General features: G+C 40.1%; 2 protein-coding genes across 2 annotated transcripts; both read right to left on the bottom strand.

Annotated features, from left to right (window-relative positions):
• Window positions 1-2,092: 2,092 nt before the first annotated feature.
• Window positions 2,093-9,031, bottom strand: LOC135782257 (interferon-induced very large GTPase 1-like). The gene is made up of 2 exons (XM_073812748.1): window positions 7,766-9,031; window positions 2,093-5,758 (listed from the first exon to the last, which is right to left on the bottom strand). The coding sequence occupies exons 1-2, from the start codon at window positions 8,974-8,976 to the stop codon at window positions 2,278-2,280; spliced, it is 4,692 nt and encodes a 1,563-aa protein (XP_073668849.1). The 5' UTR covers window positions 8,977-9,031; the 3' UTR covers window positions 2,093-2,277.
• Window positions 9,032-10,912: 1,881 nt separating this feature from the next.
• On the bottom strand, window positions 10,913-18,951 carry LOC135773695 (GTPase IMAP family member 1-like). The gene is made up of 5 exons (XM_065283426.2): window positions 18,838-18,951; window positions 15,356-15,447; window positions 14,636-15,250; window positions 13,643-13,710; window positions 10,913-10,978 (listed from the first exon to the last, which is right to left on the bottom strand). The coding sequence occupies exons 2-5, from the start codon at window positions 15,399-15,401 to the stop codon at window positions 10,913-10,915; spliced, it is 795 nt and encodes a 264-aa protein (XP_065139498.2). The 5' UTR covers window positions 15,402-15,447; window positions 18,838-18,951.
• Window positions 18,952-19,224: the final 273 nt, after the last annotated feature.

Raw genomic sequence — 19,224 nt, 5'->3', positions numbered from 1 at the left:
ATAAATGTATTAGATAGAAGTGGCAGGCATAATGTATCATTTAGTTGGAGTGAGATTAAAATTACTCACTGAAATTAAACCAATTTTTGGTCTGAATAGTAGCATTCCAGGTAAATTGTTCTAAGCACCTTAAATATTTTGCCACAGTTTTTGTGTAATCTCTGATTTCTATGTGTAACAGACTGTTCTAAAACTTTAAGATCATACAAAAAATTTCACTTAAACATTACCATTAATTGCAAAGAATATTTGTATAAAGAATAATGTATACATTTACACAAGAGCAAACTATATGAATCAACTCCCCTCCACCCTGATTACTTTTAATGAGTAGTAAAAATAAATCTGCAGTAGGGTTTACTGTTGTTCTGCATCATGTACATCATTGTACTAGCTAGCACATGCTTTTCAATAGAATGTTCTTATTGGAGCATATCTCATATTTTAGAGCTTTGCTGAAGACAAAACACCAGAAATCAACAGGCTAATATTGCTCATTAAAAATAATTTTAAATATTTTTAGTAGAACATATCTGAACATTGGTACATCATTCAATAATAGAGATAATTTACACGTGTGTTCGACTTTATGCTATAACACAGGAACCGACAGGTGGAGGACAAAAAGTGCCGCGAGAACGGTTCGAAAGAAAACACTTCTGATGATTTCTCGACGCACCCTCGCGGTACTTTGATGTCATCAGCCTGTTGTTTTTGTAGCGCAGCTTGAAGTCGAACACAATCTATAGTGGGGTTCCCCCTGCAGGAGTTTTCATAATAACCGCTGCTTTTATAATCTTTATTTTCGCAAGTAAAATCTTTTTTTTAACATTCAAACAGACTCACAGTTCTTCCCCACACTCGCGCTATGCATATTGCATACATTATTCCAGAAGTAATATGATTTGTTCCCTGTGGATAAACGCAGTCGAAGTGAATTGTATTCATTACGCGCATTTTTGAATATGGACAATAAAAACTGCACGACGACAAAAGATAAGACTTGTTTTCGCATTTAGCGCTGTTTTACTAAGAGTTTTATTAGTGTTTAGTCTTAGGTGGTTTACTTAGTTGTGCTCTATTACATAATTTAAAAGTCTTTATTGTGTGTTTATTAAGTGTTTATTGGCGGTTATCATGGCAAGATTTGTGAAGAGAGGTCACAGTATGTTTTGTTTTAAAATTATCTTGTTTAAGTTTATCTGTTGCTGGAGTTGCACTTAGAATAACAAAATTTGAAAAGCATTATTAAACAACCATGCATGATTTTCAGTTTCTATTTTTGTTTTTCATTTGTATTGCTTCCGTATTGTTGTCTGTGTACATCCGTGCAATCATAGTATGATTTTGTACAGGTTGGTGGAGTATGTACACATATAATGTGGTTTTATACATTCGTTATTTGGGAATGGCCTTCTTACGATGAAATTTTGCCATACCATACGCTGTAAACGAAAGGTGCTATACGGTTTCATCGGACGCGCACGTGCGCTGACGCGATACACGTCTGCATCCGAACTTTACTTCCGGTTTCTGTTCTGACTAGTTGCTAAACTGATCTCTTGAACAAACGGTTCGTCGAAACTAACAAATGTTTTGGTTTCCTAGGTAATCTATGTTGTTTTTTTGCTTGTTATATAAATAAACTATGCTTTAAGAACTTTGTTGTTATTTATTCTTAGCGAGTTTACCGGAAGTTACGTGATGACCACGACAGCCGCTTGTTTATGTTTGTTACTGCTGAAACCAGCTATGGCACCAAAAGTGGCTCTTTGCTCGTAATCAGTTAGCACCGGTGAACCACTATGTAGAACCATATAGTGGTGCTATATGGCACCTATATGGTTCTACACAGGTGCTTCACCGGTGCTATATGACACTAAAAATGGTTCTTCTATGATTACGAGCAAAGAACCACCGCTATATAGACGGTTTCATCGGACGCACGTGCGCTGACGCGGTTCACGTCTGGATCCAAACTTAATTTCCGGTTTCGTTTTTTTAATGGTCTGACTAGTTGCTAAACTGATCTCTTGAACAAATGTCTCGTCAAAAAAAAAAAAAATTATATAAATTTATAAATAAATTGTTATATAAATAATCTACATTTAAAGAACTTTGTTGTAATTTATTCTTAGCAGAGTTTACCGGAAGTTATGTGCGGACCATGACAGCCACTAGTTTATGTTTTTACTGCTAAACCGTCTATAACACCGTTGGTTTTTAGAGTGTAGGTTTTTGTGAAACGCCGCCACTGTATGACACAAATCTGTTTCATTAGATGTATCTATCCAAACTATCAATGGCATCCTTTTTTGTGTGGCGTTTCCATTCAAATGAAATCTCCCAACTGTGAAACTTTCTTTCATAGTAACTTTCTAGCTGTTCCTGAAAATGGCACACAAACCACTTCCAGTATGGCAGCTCAGACAAGTCGGGGGTGATGCTCCACTCTGCATAAACTCCTCCCGCTCTTCTGTATTCTTTGCATGGAATCCACTGACCAGTAAAAAACGTTTTTTTGGTTGTCACTAAAGTTGTGCAAAAGTCGGCACTTAGACCTTCTGTGAAATCATAACAGCACCCACAAAGTCCATCCACCCGATGAAAAGGAACGCTGTGATCTTCATCATGGTTTTCTATGGAGTTGGTGCAGATGGCTGCGCAGAAAGGGCACTGAACCCAACAGCACTGACAGAGGTGATCAATCAAAATCTCACATGGTCTGTCCTTATTTTCCAGTTTTGCTGGGAATGTTTCTGTACTGCAACTGGAGATTATGTCAGATATTACTGAAGGAAGTTCTTTTTGTATCACATCTTCAAGGATGTTGAAATCATCAATACCTTCAAGACTCACTCCAGTGAGGTCCTTCACAGAGAATATAAGCACATCTGAGAGCGGCTCTGTGAAATGCTTTAACCACTCATGTATATCTCCAGCGATTTCAGTTGCTTTATGAGCTGCTTTCTCAACGTTCTTCTGCAGAAATACAATGTTTCCGGATATCTTGGGTATAACACTGCTACTGAACTTAGCATCGATGTACTTATTGACTTCTTCTCTAATAAAACTCTTAAAGTGTTCTTTGGGACTATAAATGTACTCAATGTATTTGTTAAAATTCTCCTCCTCTGCCAGGGTTTTCAGGATGTGTTTTTCCAATTTAGATCTGTTTCCATTCAGTGACTCACAGTTTGTTTTCATTTCATTAGCCAAATCTCTGGCAGTGTTTTTGTAGACACTCTTCTCCATGGGGTCCTTAAGTTTTTGACAGATGATCTCCCCAAAAATGGCAGCTGATGTCGCACCTTGACAGTATTTTTGGAAAATACTGTAGTACTCTTCTCTCTTCCTTTCAAAATAGAAAACCGGATCATTTGATTGCCTAAACATTTTGTGCTGCTCAATGAATGTCTTGTTTTGTCTCTTAAAAATGGACTGTAGTAAATCTATGTAAAATTCTTTAGTGAACACATATTTCACACGATCTTCTTCATCTATTATTCTTGCCCTGATGTAATCTGCAAGTTCCTGAATGTAACTTTTGTTGTAGCCCATTTTGGGAATGTTATATGACCGAATCCGTTTTTCTGTTTGATCAGCAATGTCATTGACAAAGTTTCTTATTTGGGTTTCATTTTCTTTAGATAGTCTGTATCCAAACCTCTCTTTAGTTGAATTGACGACATTCACAAAATGCCCTGTAAACCCACTGGATTTCTTTAACTGTACATATTTTGAATAACCCTGCACAACAAAAATATCGCTTCCCTCCTTCCAGGATTGTACAGGGGTACTTTTATAGATGTCAGTGTGGATTTGTTTCATATCTCTTTTTATGTCAATGTCTTTGATTGAAGGGGTGTTTGAGGTAATCTTTTTGAGACACTTTTTCCAAAAAGAATCAAACTCTTGTTTTAGTATTGTCTCATCTTTTGCTTTGTCTTTGAGTTTAATCGCAAGCTCTTTGCTCTTTTCAAAGAGAGTGTTTTCATGATGTATCTTATGATCATCAATATTTTTCTTCAATTCTCGCTGCTGAAGAATCTCATTCAACTTCCTCTTTGTTCCTTTCACAATGCTTTCTTCAAGCTCATTGATTTTTATTTCAAATGATGCATGCCACTGTATTAGGATATCTCTATCTTTGTCTTTCTCAAAGAATTCTGACATTGATTGTTTTACTTCTTCACTTTTCTCTATTAGTTGTTCTCGAAGATCAGCTTCTACAATCTCATGAATTGCTTCATTTTCTATTCTGTTTTGCAGTTTGCTTTCTATTTCCAGCATGGCACTGCGAAGACTCCATGACCACTTGCTGTATTTTGTCTCTAGTTTTCTATATGCAGCAATTTCCAAAGAGTTTCTGAAGCTGAAAACAAACCGTTCATTCAGCAAAGCCTCCCAAAGATCTTTAATACGCTCTTTAATGTGTGACAGCATTATTCCATCTGATTTTGAAAGATTACAAAGAACATTTTTCTTGAGTTCCTTGATGTTTTCACAGTATGCAGGGTTTGGTGGTGCCATGGGTGGACTGCCCTCCCAGAGCTGTGCAAAATATTTCACATCCTTCTCTATGTCAAAAGTGATGACATCACTGAAGTATTCAACATCACAGACTTCCTCTTTAGCAGCTAGTTTTGTCATCTTATCCAGTGTCTCTTGTAATCGTCTTCTTCCTTCCATGTTTTTCTCTCCAGCTGTATCATCTGAAACGTTCTGATGCACAAACATGCAGCTAGGATTCAGTTTGACCTTCTTCATCCTCAGAAAGGCCTGAACAACAATCTGAAGAATATCCTGCATCTCAGATGGGTTTTCTCCTAAGATATTAATCAAGGTCAAATTTCCAAGACCAACAACAAATGTGGCCATTACATTATCATGATGTCTTGTAGACATTCCAGACAGTTCTGGAGCACGAAGTCCCTCAGTATCAACGACCAGAATATAATCAAATGTAAGCTTTTTTTTCATCTCATCTGACACTTTGACCAGCTGCATGAATGCTCCTCGAGTGCACCGGCCAGCGCTGACAGCAAACTGCAAACCAAACATGGCATTCAGCATGGTGGATTTCCCAGAACTTTGAACCCCTAAAACTGACAGCACAAAGACTCTCTGGTCTCCCAGTTTATTGATGAGTTCATCTAGAACAGCAGTAACCCAAGTGAGAGGAACATGAGCAGCATCTCCATCCATCAGCTCCAGTGGAAATCCAGAGACCATCATCTCTGCTGCGAGACTCGGTAGAGTAGAGAAGCCACACCCCATACCTTGTTTTTCTTTTTTCACTGCTGAACATGATTCATAGATCTGACCAATTTCTCTCAGGATGTGCTCCAAACCAAAAGTTGCAGCTTGTAGTTCTTTTGCTATCCTATCAAGTTCGGTTTCTTCATTATTCACTGTTGTTGATGTCAGTTGCCCAGCTTTGTTTTTGATATCTTTCCGTTTTAAGACTTCTGACCACTTTTTATCATACTTGTAACGTAGATTTGAAAGTTCACCTGAGGTATATTCATCAAGGAGAATTGGGAGCCATTTAAGAAAAAATACCTTTTCATCTGTAGGTTTTGAAGTCAGTTCTCTAATAAACAACTTTACAAACTCATGTACATTACATGCATGCTGCTTTTCACGTATTCTCTGCAAGTCAGCTTGTTTTCTGCTTATGTCCGTGTCTATCACATTTCCTTGATGTAATTCTTTTATCCTCTGACACCAATTATGCCACATTGTTCCCTGACAGTGTCACGGTTAATCCGTGTCATGTCTTGTCTCTGTTCCGATTGTTATCACCTGGACATTCATTGATTAATTACCTGCCTCATCACACCTGTTTGTCATTTAGTCTGTGTGTATATAAACCTCTGTCTTCTGTTTGCTCACTGCTGGATCATTGTCTTCGATACCCTGTCTGTTTCCTGTGTTCATGTTCCTGAGTTTCTGTATTCACCTTGTCAGCCCTCGTGTTTTTATTATTAAATGTTATTTATTTGGAACCTTGCGTTTGCGTCCTGTCTCTCCTACCCGAGTCGTGACAGAATGATCCAGCCAAACTGGACGCAGCAGGTTCACGGAGGGCGGCTCCCCCAGGAGTTTCGTCGAGGGGGAGTAGTGACATCGGGGTTCATTCCCCATCAGCCCCGATGTCTCTTGGGGACCACCGTGAGCGATCGCTCGCTCCTGCGGGAGGAGGATCGGCCCAGGCGGTCCCCCAACGGTTGAGTCGTCGTCGACGGTCCCTCGGAGGACCACCATCCTGCTCGCAGGGGGATCCGGAACGGACCACGCCCGATCATTTCCCCGGGGTGGCTACCGAGGGTCTCCGTTTCCGCGAGGGGATGGGAGATGATTTCCGGGGGCATCTGATCGTCGACGATTCCCAGGAGGGGGGTAATTCGTCTGCCTCGGTTCTCGGAGCGATCGCTCCGGTTCTCCTGGCGCAGTCCGGCCAACCGTCCTGTTGGTCTCATCCCGGCGGCTGCCGGCTTCGCCAGGGTCCCCAAGCCCTCCACCCCTCCCTTGAACTCTCGCTACCAGACTTTGTTTTTGTTGTGTTTTATGTGAGTGTCTGGTAGCCACTCGTAGAGGGGAGGGTAATGTCACGGTTAATCCGTGTCATGTCTTGTCTCTGTTCCGATTGTTATCACCTGGACATTCATTGATTAATTACCTGCCTCATCACACCTGTTTGTCATTTAGTCTGTGTGTATATAAACCTCTGTCTTCTGTTTGCTCACTGCTGGATCATTGTCTTCGATACCCTGTCTGTTTCCTGTGTTCATGTTCCTGAGTTTCTGTATTCACCTTGTCAGCCCTCGTGTTTTTATTATTAAATGTTATTTATTTGGAACCTTGCGTTTGCGTCCTGTCTCTCCTACCCGAGTCGTGACAGAATGATCCAGCCAAACTGGACGCAGCAGGTTCACGGAGGGCGGCTCCCCCAGGAGTTTCGTCGAGGGGGAGTAGTGACATCGGGGTTCATTCCCCATCAGCCCCGATGTCTCTTGGGGACCACCGTGAGCGATCGCTCGCTCCTGCGGGAGGAGGATCGGCCCAGGCGGTCCCCCAACGGTTGAGTCGTCGTCGACGGTCCCTCGGAGGACCACCATCCTGCTCGCAGGGGGATCCGGAACGGACCACGCCCGATCATTTCCCCGGGGTGGCTACCGAGGGTCTCCGTTTCCGCGAGGGGATGGGAGATGATTTCCGGGGGCATCTGATCGTCGACGATTCCCAGGAGGGGGGTAATTCGTCTGCCTCGGTTCTCGGAGCGATCGCTCCGGTTCTCCTGGCGCAGTCCGGCCAACCGTCCTGTTGGTCTCATCCCGGCGGCTGCCGGCTTCGCCAGGGTCCCCAAGCCCTCCACCCCTCCCTTGAACTCTCGCTACCAGACTTTGTTTTTGTTGTGTTTTATGTGAGTGTCTGGTAGCCACTCGTAGAGGGGAGGGTAATGTCACGGTTAATCCGTGTCATGTCTTGTCTCTGTTCCGATTGTTATCACCTGGACATTCATTGATTAATTACCTGCCTCATCACACCTGTTTGTCATTTAGTCTGTGTGTATATAAACCTCTGTCTTCTGTTTGCTCACTGCTGGATCATTGTCTTCGATACCCTGTCTGTTTCCTGTGTTCATGTTCCTGAGTTTCTGTATTCACCTTGTCAGCCCTCGTGTTTTTATTATTAAATGTTATTTATTTGGAACCTTGCGTTTGCGTCCTGTCTCTCCTACCCGAGTCGTGACAGACAGGGCAGTAGTGATTCTTTGATTTCTGTCAAATTTTTACCCTCTTGTAATCTCATGAGCTTCTCCGCTGCTGATTTTCCTTTCCTGCAGTTTTGATTTTCATCCTCGTCTACTCTATCTATTAGTTTGGACACATCTTCGAGTTTGAAAACAGAAGTTGATTTTGACAGACAATCCTTTATAGCTTGTATGAGTTCTTCTGAGATGTCTGCCTGATTTCTGTTTTTTAACCCAATCATGTAAATCCCTCTTTTTGTTTTTCTTACAGTAGATTCATCCTCAGCAAATAGGCAAATGAGTGGTTTCCGGTCAAGGCTTTTAATCTTTGTTGCACCTTTGCCATTCCTGTCAAGCTTTGGTGAAAGAACAACATTCACTGAAGCCATTTCAGTCAGGACATCCAGCTGTTTTGCATTGTCTTCTGCATCACCATGGAGGTTACAAAACGCAAGACAATCTGAAAATGTATCTGTGTCTTTCCCAGAAGGGCAGTACCAGGCGATCTCCACCACTCCATCCATCAGAAGTCTGGTTTTGCTGCTTCCTGGACAATTCCTATGGAAGAACATGTTGTGTTTTTCTTTGATCAGACTGTTTATTAGCTGAGACTTGGATGACGACAAAGTGTCAAACCTGAAGAAAGACACCATTGGAGTTTCTGCCTTGTATATTGGCTGGCTCTTCCTGATGATCTCATTGTTTGTATTTTTCATCTTCAGGGTCTTGTTGATTTGTCTAAATGTCCAGAGAGGAAACTGTATCTGTTTTGTGAATGGATCAGGCACAAGCAGAGGAAGAGCATACTGACACTGTGACAGTTTAGTGACCATCAGCTGCTTTAGGAAACTATCAGCACAATGAAACACAGCCATCTGAACATCCATTGGGTGAACAGCAGATATGTTGCTTACACTTTCTGTAGACTCTAACATTTGATCAAAAATATCCCCACTACCCATATCTTCAGTCAAGTCATTGTCTTTTTGTTGTGTCTCATTCTGCTCATTGGTCTCTTTCATTTTAATATTTCTTGCTCTGTAGTTCATCATCAGTAGTTTTTGTATGAAAGTCTCAACAAGCTCCTCCTCAGTACAAGACTCATGTGACTGTAGAGAATGTGCAGTTAGTTGAAGAACATCTGCAGCTCTCAATTTACAGTCGTGCCCATTACCAAGATGGAGTCTATGAAAGAGATTTTCTATTTTTTCTCTCATTTCATTTTCTTTCCTTTGATTCAATCGTGCACCGTCTGTTGAACACTTTTCAACCATTTCCTGAGAAATAAAGACACAGTTACAAGCAGTTTGCCTGTTTATGATCTTATAGTTTATGATTTATTTAAACGAAAAGAAAAGGTTCGCCCCAAATGAAAATTATCCCATATTTTTCTTACCCTCAAGCCATCCTAGGCGTGTATTCAATACGACTTTCTTTCTTCAGCCAAACAAATTCAGAATTATATCCTGGCTTTTTACAGCTTTATAATGTCATTGGATAGTGCCCTATTTTAAAAGCTCTATAGCGCATCCATCAATAACTCTGATTGTGTTTGGCTGAAAGAAGAAAGTCATACACACCTAGGCTTGATGGTGACTAAAATATGGGCTTTTTTCATTTTGAGGTGAACTAACTCAAAGTACAATAGAAGAAACCCTAATACATGCTTGTTCGTTTCTCAAAATGAAAATGTTTTATAAAGGATTAATAAGTTAAATGTTTATACAAACAGGAATTTTAAACAGAACGTGCAATAAATGTATAAAAAATGTGTCATGTGTGGTGGTGTGTAGCCTCACCTATTGGTTTGTTTTGGTTAAATCTGTGGACCAATCGGAGCACGTTATGATTTCATGGTTGCTCATTGGTTGGTGCTACACAAATCTACAAACCAATCGGAGCCGGGTTTGTAGGATATAAGAATCCTAGTGGTGTAGCACCTAGAAACGTTGTCATTTACGTCATGCCCTGTATGGAAGCGCTCTCTGTGAGTGAGCGGAGGGCGGCTGCGCGTCATTCATTACCCTTGGCTTTGCGTGTTGTGAACGAGCGGATCGGCTTTTAGCTGGTTCCCAGATGGCTGTATGTTGCAGTATTCGCAGCAGCTACAGTTTGCTGCACAGGCAAACTGGTAGTACCTCGTTTGATTGACCGGGCATGACCGTTTCATTAACCCCTCGATAAATGTAAGTTCCGTTTCGGATGAGACTACATTGCTGCTTTGCCTGGAGTTCGTTTCTTTCGTTTGTGTGGGTGGATTCGTCTGGTGGCACAACCTCACCATTTATTGGACTGCATCCATTCAGGGGTTCGGGCTGGGAGGTGTATAACCTGAATTCAGCTGTGCCCATAACGTGTATTGGTATGCAGGAGTGGTTGTCGGTGTGACGTATCGACCAGTGTTAGTTATTTATTTATTTTTGTTTTTGTTTTGAGTTATTTAATTTAGTGTTGTATGTATTCACCTCTATAACGTGGGAGATTGCGCCGGAACGTGTGTACACTATTTGCTGTGAGAATTTTTTTGGTGTTTTCACGAGTGTATTTTTATATAGTGTGGGGTGACCTCTTGACTTCCTGAAGGCGAGCTCCCCTTATTGATGTGATTTTGTTTCTTTTGTTTACTGTCATACATGTTTTCTATTTATTATTATAATAAAGAAATTATATTTTTCATAATTCATTGTTTGTATCTTTCTCACCCCACCCACGACTATTGGACCTGTGTGTCTTAGTTAAAGATTTCCCGGGTTTCCCGGGTGGCGTAGTCGGAACATTGGTATCTCAAAATTTGCAATTTACCGTCCTGCTACATTCTGGCGTAGTCGGCAGGATTGGTATCTCAAAATTTGCAATTTACCGTCCTGCTACATTCTGGCGTAGTCGGCAGGATTGGTATCTCAAAATTTGCAATTTACTGCCCTGCTACATTCTGGCGTAGTCGGCAGGGCTGTCATGGGTTGGGGTGAGTTGGATAATACTTTTCTTTGTATGAAAATGTTTAGTATGTATAGAGTAGTGTTTTGTTTCTCCTAAAGGCAAAGCAGCAGTGTGTGTCCAGTTGGATAAATCCCAGCGATGGGCTCCCTCGTACTACGTCAGGTGGTGCGTTGTTATAGAAATGGTGAAGGGAGTTAATTGTGTTTGCTTGTTTCAGCTGGGGTCCTGTAGTGTTGGGAACCAGCTGAGTACGGTAGAGTCCAGGAGAAGTTCCTGAGGCTGAGGTAAAACGTCAGGGATTATTTTAAGGTGGTGTTAGTGCTTGAGTGATGACGATAGGCTGAAACTAGGGCATTGCTGAAGCAGTATTTGCTTGGGGTTTCAGTTTATGTGAGGGTAAGAACATACTAGTTATACTCTGTTATTTTCGGCCAGTGGGGTCCCGCAGAATGTGCGGTGGAACCATTTGGTTGATCTTAGAGCAGTATTTGGCCTACCTGTGATATTAATGTCAGGGTAGGAATGTATTAGTTGTACTTCCCGTGTCATCTTTGGCCGATGGGGTCCTGCAGAGTGTGCGGTGGAACCATTTGGTTGATTTTAGCAGTATTTAGCCCACCTGTGATTTTAACAATGGACGTGGTGTGAGTCATACTCCCCGTGTCACATTTTGGCGGATGGGGTCCCACAGAATGTGTGTGGTGGAACTGTCTGACCAATTTTAAAGCTGTATGTACTTGTGATTTTTTGTATAGGATGTGGTGTGAGTCATACTCCCCGCATCAAACTGTGGCTGATGGGGTCCCGCGGAGTGTGTGTGGCGGAGCCATCTAGCAGATTTTAAAGTTTACTTGTGATCGTAATATGACGTGGCGCGAGCCATACTCCCCTGCTCGTATCAGCCGATGGGGTCCCACAGTGTGTGTGGTGGAACCAGTCGGTACATTTTAAAAGTGTAGATGTTCTGCAAATAAGTCGTTGTCATGGTAGTGAGTGCTGCAGGTCGGCACCCTACCTTATATTACCTTTTAGGTAAGTACGGGTTTTGACAAACCTGGCCCTTAAGGTGATCAGCGTGTTGTGAACATTTATTGCGGATGTATAGGCGAGGTTATGAGTTTAGCTTTTCCTGATGTCCTGTGTAATATCTGAGCTCTGAGGAGGTAATCGTCGGGGCGACGATTCATAAGCTGGGGGTGAATGTGGTGGTGTGTAGCCTCACCTATTGGTTTGTTTTGGTTAAATCTGTGGACCAATCGGAGCATGTTATGATTTCATGGTTGCTCATTGGTTGGTGCTACACAAATCTACAAACCAATCGGAGCCGGGTTTGTAGGATATAAGAATCCTAGTGGTGTAGCACCTAGAAACGTTGTCATTTACGTCATGCCCTGTATGGAAGCGCTCTCTGTGAGTGAGCGGAGGGCGGCTGCGCGTCATTCATTACCCTTGGCTTTGCGTGTTGTGAACGAGCGGATCGGCTTTTAGCTGGTTCCCAGATGGCTGTATGTTGCAGTATTCGCAGCAGCTACAGTTTGCTGCACAGGCAAACTGGTAGTACCTCGTTTGATTGACCGGGCATGACCGTTTCATTAACCCCTCGATAAATGTAAGTTCCGTTTCGGATGAGACTACATTGCTGCTTTGCCTGGAGTTCGTTTCTTTCGTTTGTGTGGGTGGATTCGTCTGGTGGCACAACCTCACCATTTATTGGACTGCATCCATTCAGGGGTTCGGGCTGGGAGGTGTATAACCTGAATTCAGCTGTGCCCATAACGTGTATTGGTATGCAGGAGTGGTTGTCGGTGTGACGTATCGACCAGTGTTAGTTATTTATTTATTTTTGTTTTTGTTTTGAGTTATTTAATTTAGTGTTGTATGTATTCACCTCTATAACGTGGGAGATTGCGCCGGAACGTGTGTACACTATTTGCTGTGAGAATTTTTTTGGTGTTTTCACGAGTGTATTTTTATATAGTGTGGGGTGACCTCTTGACTTCCTGAAGGCGAGCTCCCCTTATTGATGTGATTTTGTTTCTTTTGTTTACTGTCATACATGTTTTCTATTTATTATTATAATAAAGAAATTATATTTTTCATAATTCATTGTTTGTATCTTTCTCACCCCACCCACGACTATTGGACCTGTGTGTCTTAGTTAAAGATTTCCCGGGTTTCCCGGGTGGCGTAGTCGGAACATTGGTATCTCAAAATTTGCAATTTACCGTCCTGCTACATTCTGGCGTAGTCGGCAGGATTGGTATCTCAAAATTTGCAATTTACCGTCCTGCTACACATGGGTAAAATTTTTAGGCTAACATCTTATTAGAAACATTAAAGTGGTCAGAAAGTTGGCTTTCTAAATATTGATTTCAATTGATTACTTATTTAATTGTAAAGGTATCCACCCAGCTAACACAAGACATACCAGTTAAACTGATGCGTCAAATTTTAAGGGGTAAACTCCCCCTCAACTTAAGCAGTAGCAGGAAACTGCAGGATCTCTTAAACCTAAATTAAATTAAATCCTAATTTCTAATTTTAAAGAAATTAGTCGTTTTACTTCATTCTGCTCACAAACACTTAAATATGTTTAGTGCCAAGATAGGTCACACTAAAAACTAACAATGCCTAAAGAAGACATTTAGGCCTGAATTTTTTTTTTTTTAACACATTTCCTGTATTTTCCGTTTGTATCTTAATAAAATAGATTGTAAAATAAATAAGGATGGACATTAAAACTTCTAAAATAACAAGTCTGGTGGTGGTGGCCTAAGACTTTTGCACAGTACTTTATATATACACCATATGGCTTTTATTGCCATTAAAGTGAAATTACTAAACCTAAACATAAGAGCCTGATAAAAAACGACTTTGGTTTTCATAGACTGGGTCACATTTCATTTTAGCTCCATACCTTTATTTATACACTTAAACACTTACCCCACGGATTTCACATGCATTAGCATTGACTAAACTACAACGTCCCTCTTCTGCAGAAGTGGTGCGATCTTGTGGCAGAAAACAAAAGAAGACTTAAATATAGTAATACTATGAACCAAGCTGAGAAGCAAATCCATGTCAAAGAATCAAGTGAGAATATGAGGAAACACCCCCAGCGTTTAAGAACAGAGAATCCTCCCTGTTTTTCCAAGATTTTAGATTTTTTGACACATTTTTCTGTGGTGTCACAAACTCAAAACACATGAAATATCTGTCTTTACCGGACTTTAAGCTTTCATATCGTTTTCTAGAGTAATGTGTAAGTTCTGTGCTCGTTCTCTTGCCTGTACATAATATACTTTATTAATTTATTATGAATACACTAAATCTGAGGATTTTATACCTAAAAGTATGGCATTTTTAAAGTTAATGTGTAGTTTCTGATGATTATTTATTTTCTCTGCATTCAGTACATTAAGGATATTTATGAGGAGAATATGCTCATGTTTAGCTCAATTGTAGAGCATTGTGTTAACAACAGAACAAAAAGTCATGGGTTTGAACCCAAAGAACAAACATGCTGATAAAAAATGTTATGCTCTGTATTAATTCATCAAATGCTATTTTAGTTACTCTTATGGCATTCAAACCATATATGTGAATATGCCTGTGAAAACCTAGCTAAATCATCCTACAAAATTTAAAATGATAAAATCTGAATTAGTACAAATGAACGAATAAATGAAAATAATTAAAGAGGTATGCTGTAAACCTAGTTTTTTTTTTACAGTAACTGCACATTATTACATATTTACTGTTGTATTTAGTAAGTACAGTTATAGTACTGTAAATCTATATTATTACTTTTAGTACATAATCACTTACAGCAAAGAAACAGTATATTTTGTGAATTATGAACCAAAATTGTAGCATACAGGTAAATACAGAAAAACCGATACGTGCAGAATCAGCAAACCAAATCTATGTACTTACTTTTTGGATTTTTGATGTTTCGCTGTTCTCCTCTCTTTTTTAACTCTGTGCTGTACATCTCACTGGTGTAGCCTTGCAGTTTATTGTCAAAAAACAGATTTTCAATCCCTTTGATCAGTTGTCTCATTTCTGATTGGTTATTCATGAATTTGTTGCAGATATAATATCTTCCTCCACATTTCTCATACAAATGTTCCAGAACAGTGTTGCTCTTTAGATCATCAATAATAGACTCACTCTCTTCCTGTTGCTCATAGGTGAAGAGAATTATCACAAACTGAGTAACTCTGTCACCAAACACTTCCTTGAGCCATTCAATGCCCATCTTATCAGCATCTGTTAACTGGCCAAGTCGCACAACAAAAATGAAGCTGTGGATCTTATTTTTATTTACTAGTTGACCAATGTAATCCACAATGGCACGGTGACATTCAGTCTCATGTAAGCCAATCATGTTAATCACTGACATGTGATTTTTTGATATCTTCACCTGTACAGGATCAGTCTTGGATATTTCTGCATTTTCAAAATAAAGTTCTTGTCCAAGTAACATATTATCATGCCCATACTGGACTGCCTCAGAATTTCCAAAGAGTACAATAGTCAGATTGTGATCTAGAATAAATAAGAAACTTTAGACTCTCAAACTCACCCATACAGTACATGTCTGACCAGCTGATGGTTTTCGTCATCATGTATAGTATGGTTTTGTTTTCTTACCCATGTTTGGCAAATGATGAATTTGATGGTTCACTCTTGCATGCATGAACGTCAAGTTTGGAGTTGCTCCTATCTAATATTTCCCCTGGAGACTAAGGAGATATACATTGTTAAATATAGTCATTAAGAAATAATAAAATAGGATAAATTCCTATTTTGATTTCTCAGTCTTTCACTCTCCATTCTTCCACCTAAACGTTCTGTAATTTTTCTTTGTCTTTATATACCTCGTATTTACCTTGTGTTCTCCTTCTGTTTGTTTTGAGCTAAAATATTTGTTTAGGTGTTAAGTTTTGATCTGGTGGATCCACAGAGCTGCTGACTTGACTGTACGGAGAATGTTACAGAGAGAGATAGTTGCTGTTCAAGACCTAGTAAGCTCCTCATGCACCTCAGGGAAGAAGGGCACCAGGGTGGGGAGCAGCACGGGCCGCCACGAGAAACCAATAATTCAGGCGGGAGTCGGGACGGTTCGGGAGCTGGTGGTAGTGCCTAGTTTAGCCTTACCATCTCTACTGCCCGAGCGAGCATGGCCATCATCTCTGGGTCTGGAGTGGACTGGGGTAACTGCCCAGAGGGTGGTAGCACTTCCGATCTGATGTCGGAAAGGGTTGGCACCCCCTCCAATGCAAGGATCGACATCCGGCCCTCCTCGGGAGAGCCAAAGGATAGGTGCGGTACACTTGGTCCACTACCTTCCTCCGACCTCTCAGCTAGCTCCACAACTGAGACCCCAAAGGGTTGATTACATGTAGGGGACACTCTCATGGTGACCTGGAGGTCAGTGAGTCCATCGCTCAAAGCTGCCTGCGGTACAGGCAGAACAACCTGATCTCACGAATTTCCGTGGCATAGTCACGAAATTTTTTGCTCATTTTTCCGTGGCATTCTCATGGTCCCGACGGGTCCCGTCGGGTTCGGGCAAAGATCTTCAGCTCTAGCGCTGGTGCGTGTGAACTGACGCGAATAAAGACGTGTTTTCATTCATAGGCTTCAAACACTCGTGCATGCGGTGCATCCACGACAAAACCGGGGTTTTCCCACTCATTTAAACGACTCATCGATTGTTTTTGTCACTATGTGCTCAGTTAATCTACATCAGTACGCAGCTCCGTGTCTCACTCAAAACCTCAAGAACGCGCATTCGCGCAGGAGGATCACATTACACATTGTAGAGATGAGAGATAGAGAGAGAGGTAAGAATGGTGCACACGTCGAAAAAACTTAATAGAAGTCTAGAAACAAAGTATTAAAGTATGTATAGCTATGTCAATCATCTTATTACAATATGTTAACTAGATAACTGGATACAACTTTCTGTATAGTTTAATAAAATAATTTATTTTGAGTATACAAATCAATTACGACCTAACTATAGTGATTTTATAAGACATAGCCTATTGCTGAATCAGTCTGTTGTTTTTCTTGTTAATTGAGTCTTTTTGGGTAGCCTATCTTATGCCTAGAATTAGTCAAGGAAGTTGAGTCTTATAACTTCCTTCAAAATTTGATCAATTGTGCATAATGACATGTGCAACAAATGCATATAGGGTGATAGACTCATAGATTTGCATAATTTAAAGTTCAGGTTTTAAAGTTTGGGTCAACCTGTGGCACAGCTTTAAAGCTGAAAGTTATAAAATCCTGTCAGAGGTCCAAAATGTCATTGAAACACACCAGTGGCTTTGCTGTCATCAGGATAAAACATGTTACCCCTCGAACCTTCCCTCCTAACAGAGCATCCCCACAAAACAAACCCCAATGTAACCCCTGAACATATATACTATGTTCTTATTATTATTTTTTAACACATCTATAGTTATGCGCTGGCACAGAGTTAGACCCTTTTGACTCCACACAGAAACAGCAACGTGTGCGGCATGACATAAGGTGCATCCTGGATCTGTTTTTTGGCTCTTCTTTATTCTTTTTTTAATGTATTATAGAAGTATTGGATCGGGACTCGGTATCGGCAGATACTCAAAATCAAATGACTCGGACTCGAGAGCAAAAAAACCTGATCGGGACATCCCTAGTCATGTTAGCCATGCAATCAGACAGGATCTGTAGGTTACAGAGATTCCTCATCTCTTGTTCCAGTAATTCACGTGACATTTGAAAAACTGTAGTGGTGTTGTTAAATACTGTGAAATATTGTTACAGAAAAATAAAATTACTTATTTCATGAAATTGATTTTTTTGTCATACCGCCCAACCCTACACATTTTTGCACCTTTTAGGTCCTGTAATTTCAGTGGGATTTAGGTCTGGATTTTTTTCACAGCACCGTGTTAAAAATTTTTTATGGTGGCAGATCAACTTCAATTAAATTTCACATGTTTTAAACAGTTTTCCCTCACATACACTAAATTAGAAGTTGCAGAATCGGATCTTTTTTTAAAAATTCTAATACTTTTTTAAGATTAAATGCTTAAAGGAATATTCCATTTTCTTAAAAGAAAAATCTAGATAATTTACTCACCACAATGTCATCCAAAATGTTGATGTCTTTCTTTGTTCAGTCGAGATTAAATTATGTTTTTTGAGGAAAACATTGCAGGATTTTTCTCATTTTAATGCACTTTAATAGTCACCAAAAATTAATACTTAACTCAACACTTAACAGTTTTTTTCAACGAAGTTTCAAAGGACTATAAACGAACCCAAACGAGGCATAAGGGTCTTATCTAGCAAAACGATTGTCATTTTTGACAATAAAAATAACAAATATACACTTTTAAAGCACAAATTTTCGTTTAGATCCGGTCCAGCGCGACCTAACGTAAATGCGTAGTGATGTAGGGAGGTCACGTGTAACCTATATAAAACGCACATTTGCGGACCATTGTAAACAATAAACTGACACAAAGACATTAAATAGTATCAGTTGACATACAACAACGTAGGAACGATCCTCTTTCACCACATTTGTAAACACTGGGGCGGAGTTTCGCGTTCGTCCTCTGTGACCTCTTGACGTGATGACGTATTGCGTCGGGTCACGCTAGCGCATGACGACCGGATCTAAACGAGAAGTTGTTAAAAGTGAAAATTTGGGATCGTTTATAGTCCTTTGAAACTCCGTTGAAAAAAACTGTTAAGTGTTGAGTTAAGTATTAATTTTTGGTTTCTCATTTTTAAGTCCATTAAAATGAGAAAAGTCCTGCAATGTTTTCCTCAAAAAACACAATTACATCTCGATTGAACAAAAAAAAAAAACATCAACATTTTGGATGACATTGTGGTGAGTAAATTATCTGGATTTTTCTTTTAAGAAAATGGAATATTCCTTTAAATTTTTCAGTTTGCAGATAATTTGTTAAAAAACTCAAATATTTTCCCTTCAAATCATTTCCAAAAAACAAAAAGATTTTATCAGTATGAATTGTCAATGTCTAGTGGCCTTGTCAGTCCTATGAATACATTTAAAAATATATGCACTGTAATAAAAATGTAAACATTAAAAAGCAATAATGTCAAACCTGAGTGTTGAAGTCGTTTACAGCGTCATCTTTCTATCTTTTAAATATCAATAAGCAAATACATTTTATCAGTTGCTTTTTCATGCACAGATACAAAGGGTTTGTGTTGGCTCCTAATATATACTGCCATGCAGTCAGACAGGATCTTCAGGTTAAAAAGATTCCTTATCTCTTTTTTCAGTAAATCATGTGACCATGGCCGTAGAATACGAGGGGGACACGTACAACATGCCCCCCCCCACTTTGAAATAAAGATGATTCTGTACCCCGCACTTTTTCAACTTGCAGCCACCGTTTCCCTGTTTTTTTGTTTGTTACTTAGATTTGAATGAAGCGTTATAAGTCAAGTGGCGACAGCAGTTACCTCCTTTGTACTGCATTCATCCA

This window comes from Paramisgurnus dabryanus, chromosome 19 (genome assembly GCF_030506205.2).
Source record: "Paramisgurnus dabryanus chromosome 19, PD_genome_1.1, whole genome shotgun sequence".
Lineage (NCBI taxonomy): Eukaryota > Metazoa > Chordata > Actinopteri > Cypriniformes > Cobitidae > Paramisgurnus > Paramisgurnus dabryanus.
Note: the sequence above shows the minus strand (reverse complement) of the source record. Positions and strands in the feature narration are given on the sequence as shown.

Bases quoted from the DNA above. Each gene is read 5' to 3' on its own strand.
- LOC135782257 (XM_073812748.1), bottom strand. From the start codon at position 8,976: ATGAGAGAAAAAATAGAAAATCTCTTTCATAGACTCCATCTTGGTAAT. The intron at 5,759-7,765 runs CTGTCTGTCACG...TTAACCGTGACA, and splicing joins ATCAAAGAATCACTACTGCC to CTGTCAGGGAACAATGTGGC.
- LOC135773695 (XM_065283426.2), bottom strand. From the start codon at position 15,401: ATGCATGCAAGAGTGAACCATCAAATTCATCATTTGCCAAACATGG. The intron at 13,711-14,635 runs GTAAGTACATAG...TTCTGCCACAAG, and splicing joins AAACATCAAAAATCCAAAAA to ATCGCACCACTTCTGCAGAA. The intron at 10,979-13,642 runs GTAAGTGTTTAA...GTTTTACCTCAG, and splicing joins ATGCATGTGAAATCCGTGGG to CCTCAGGAACTTCTCCTGGA.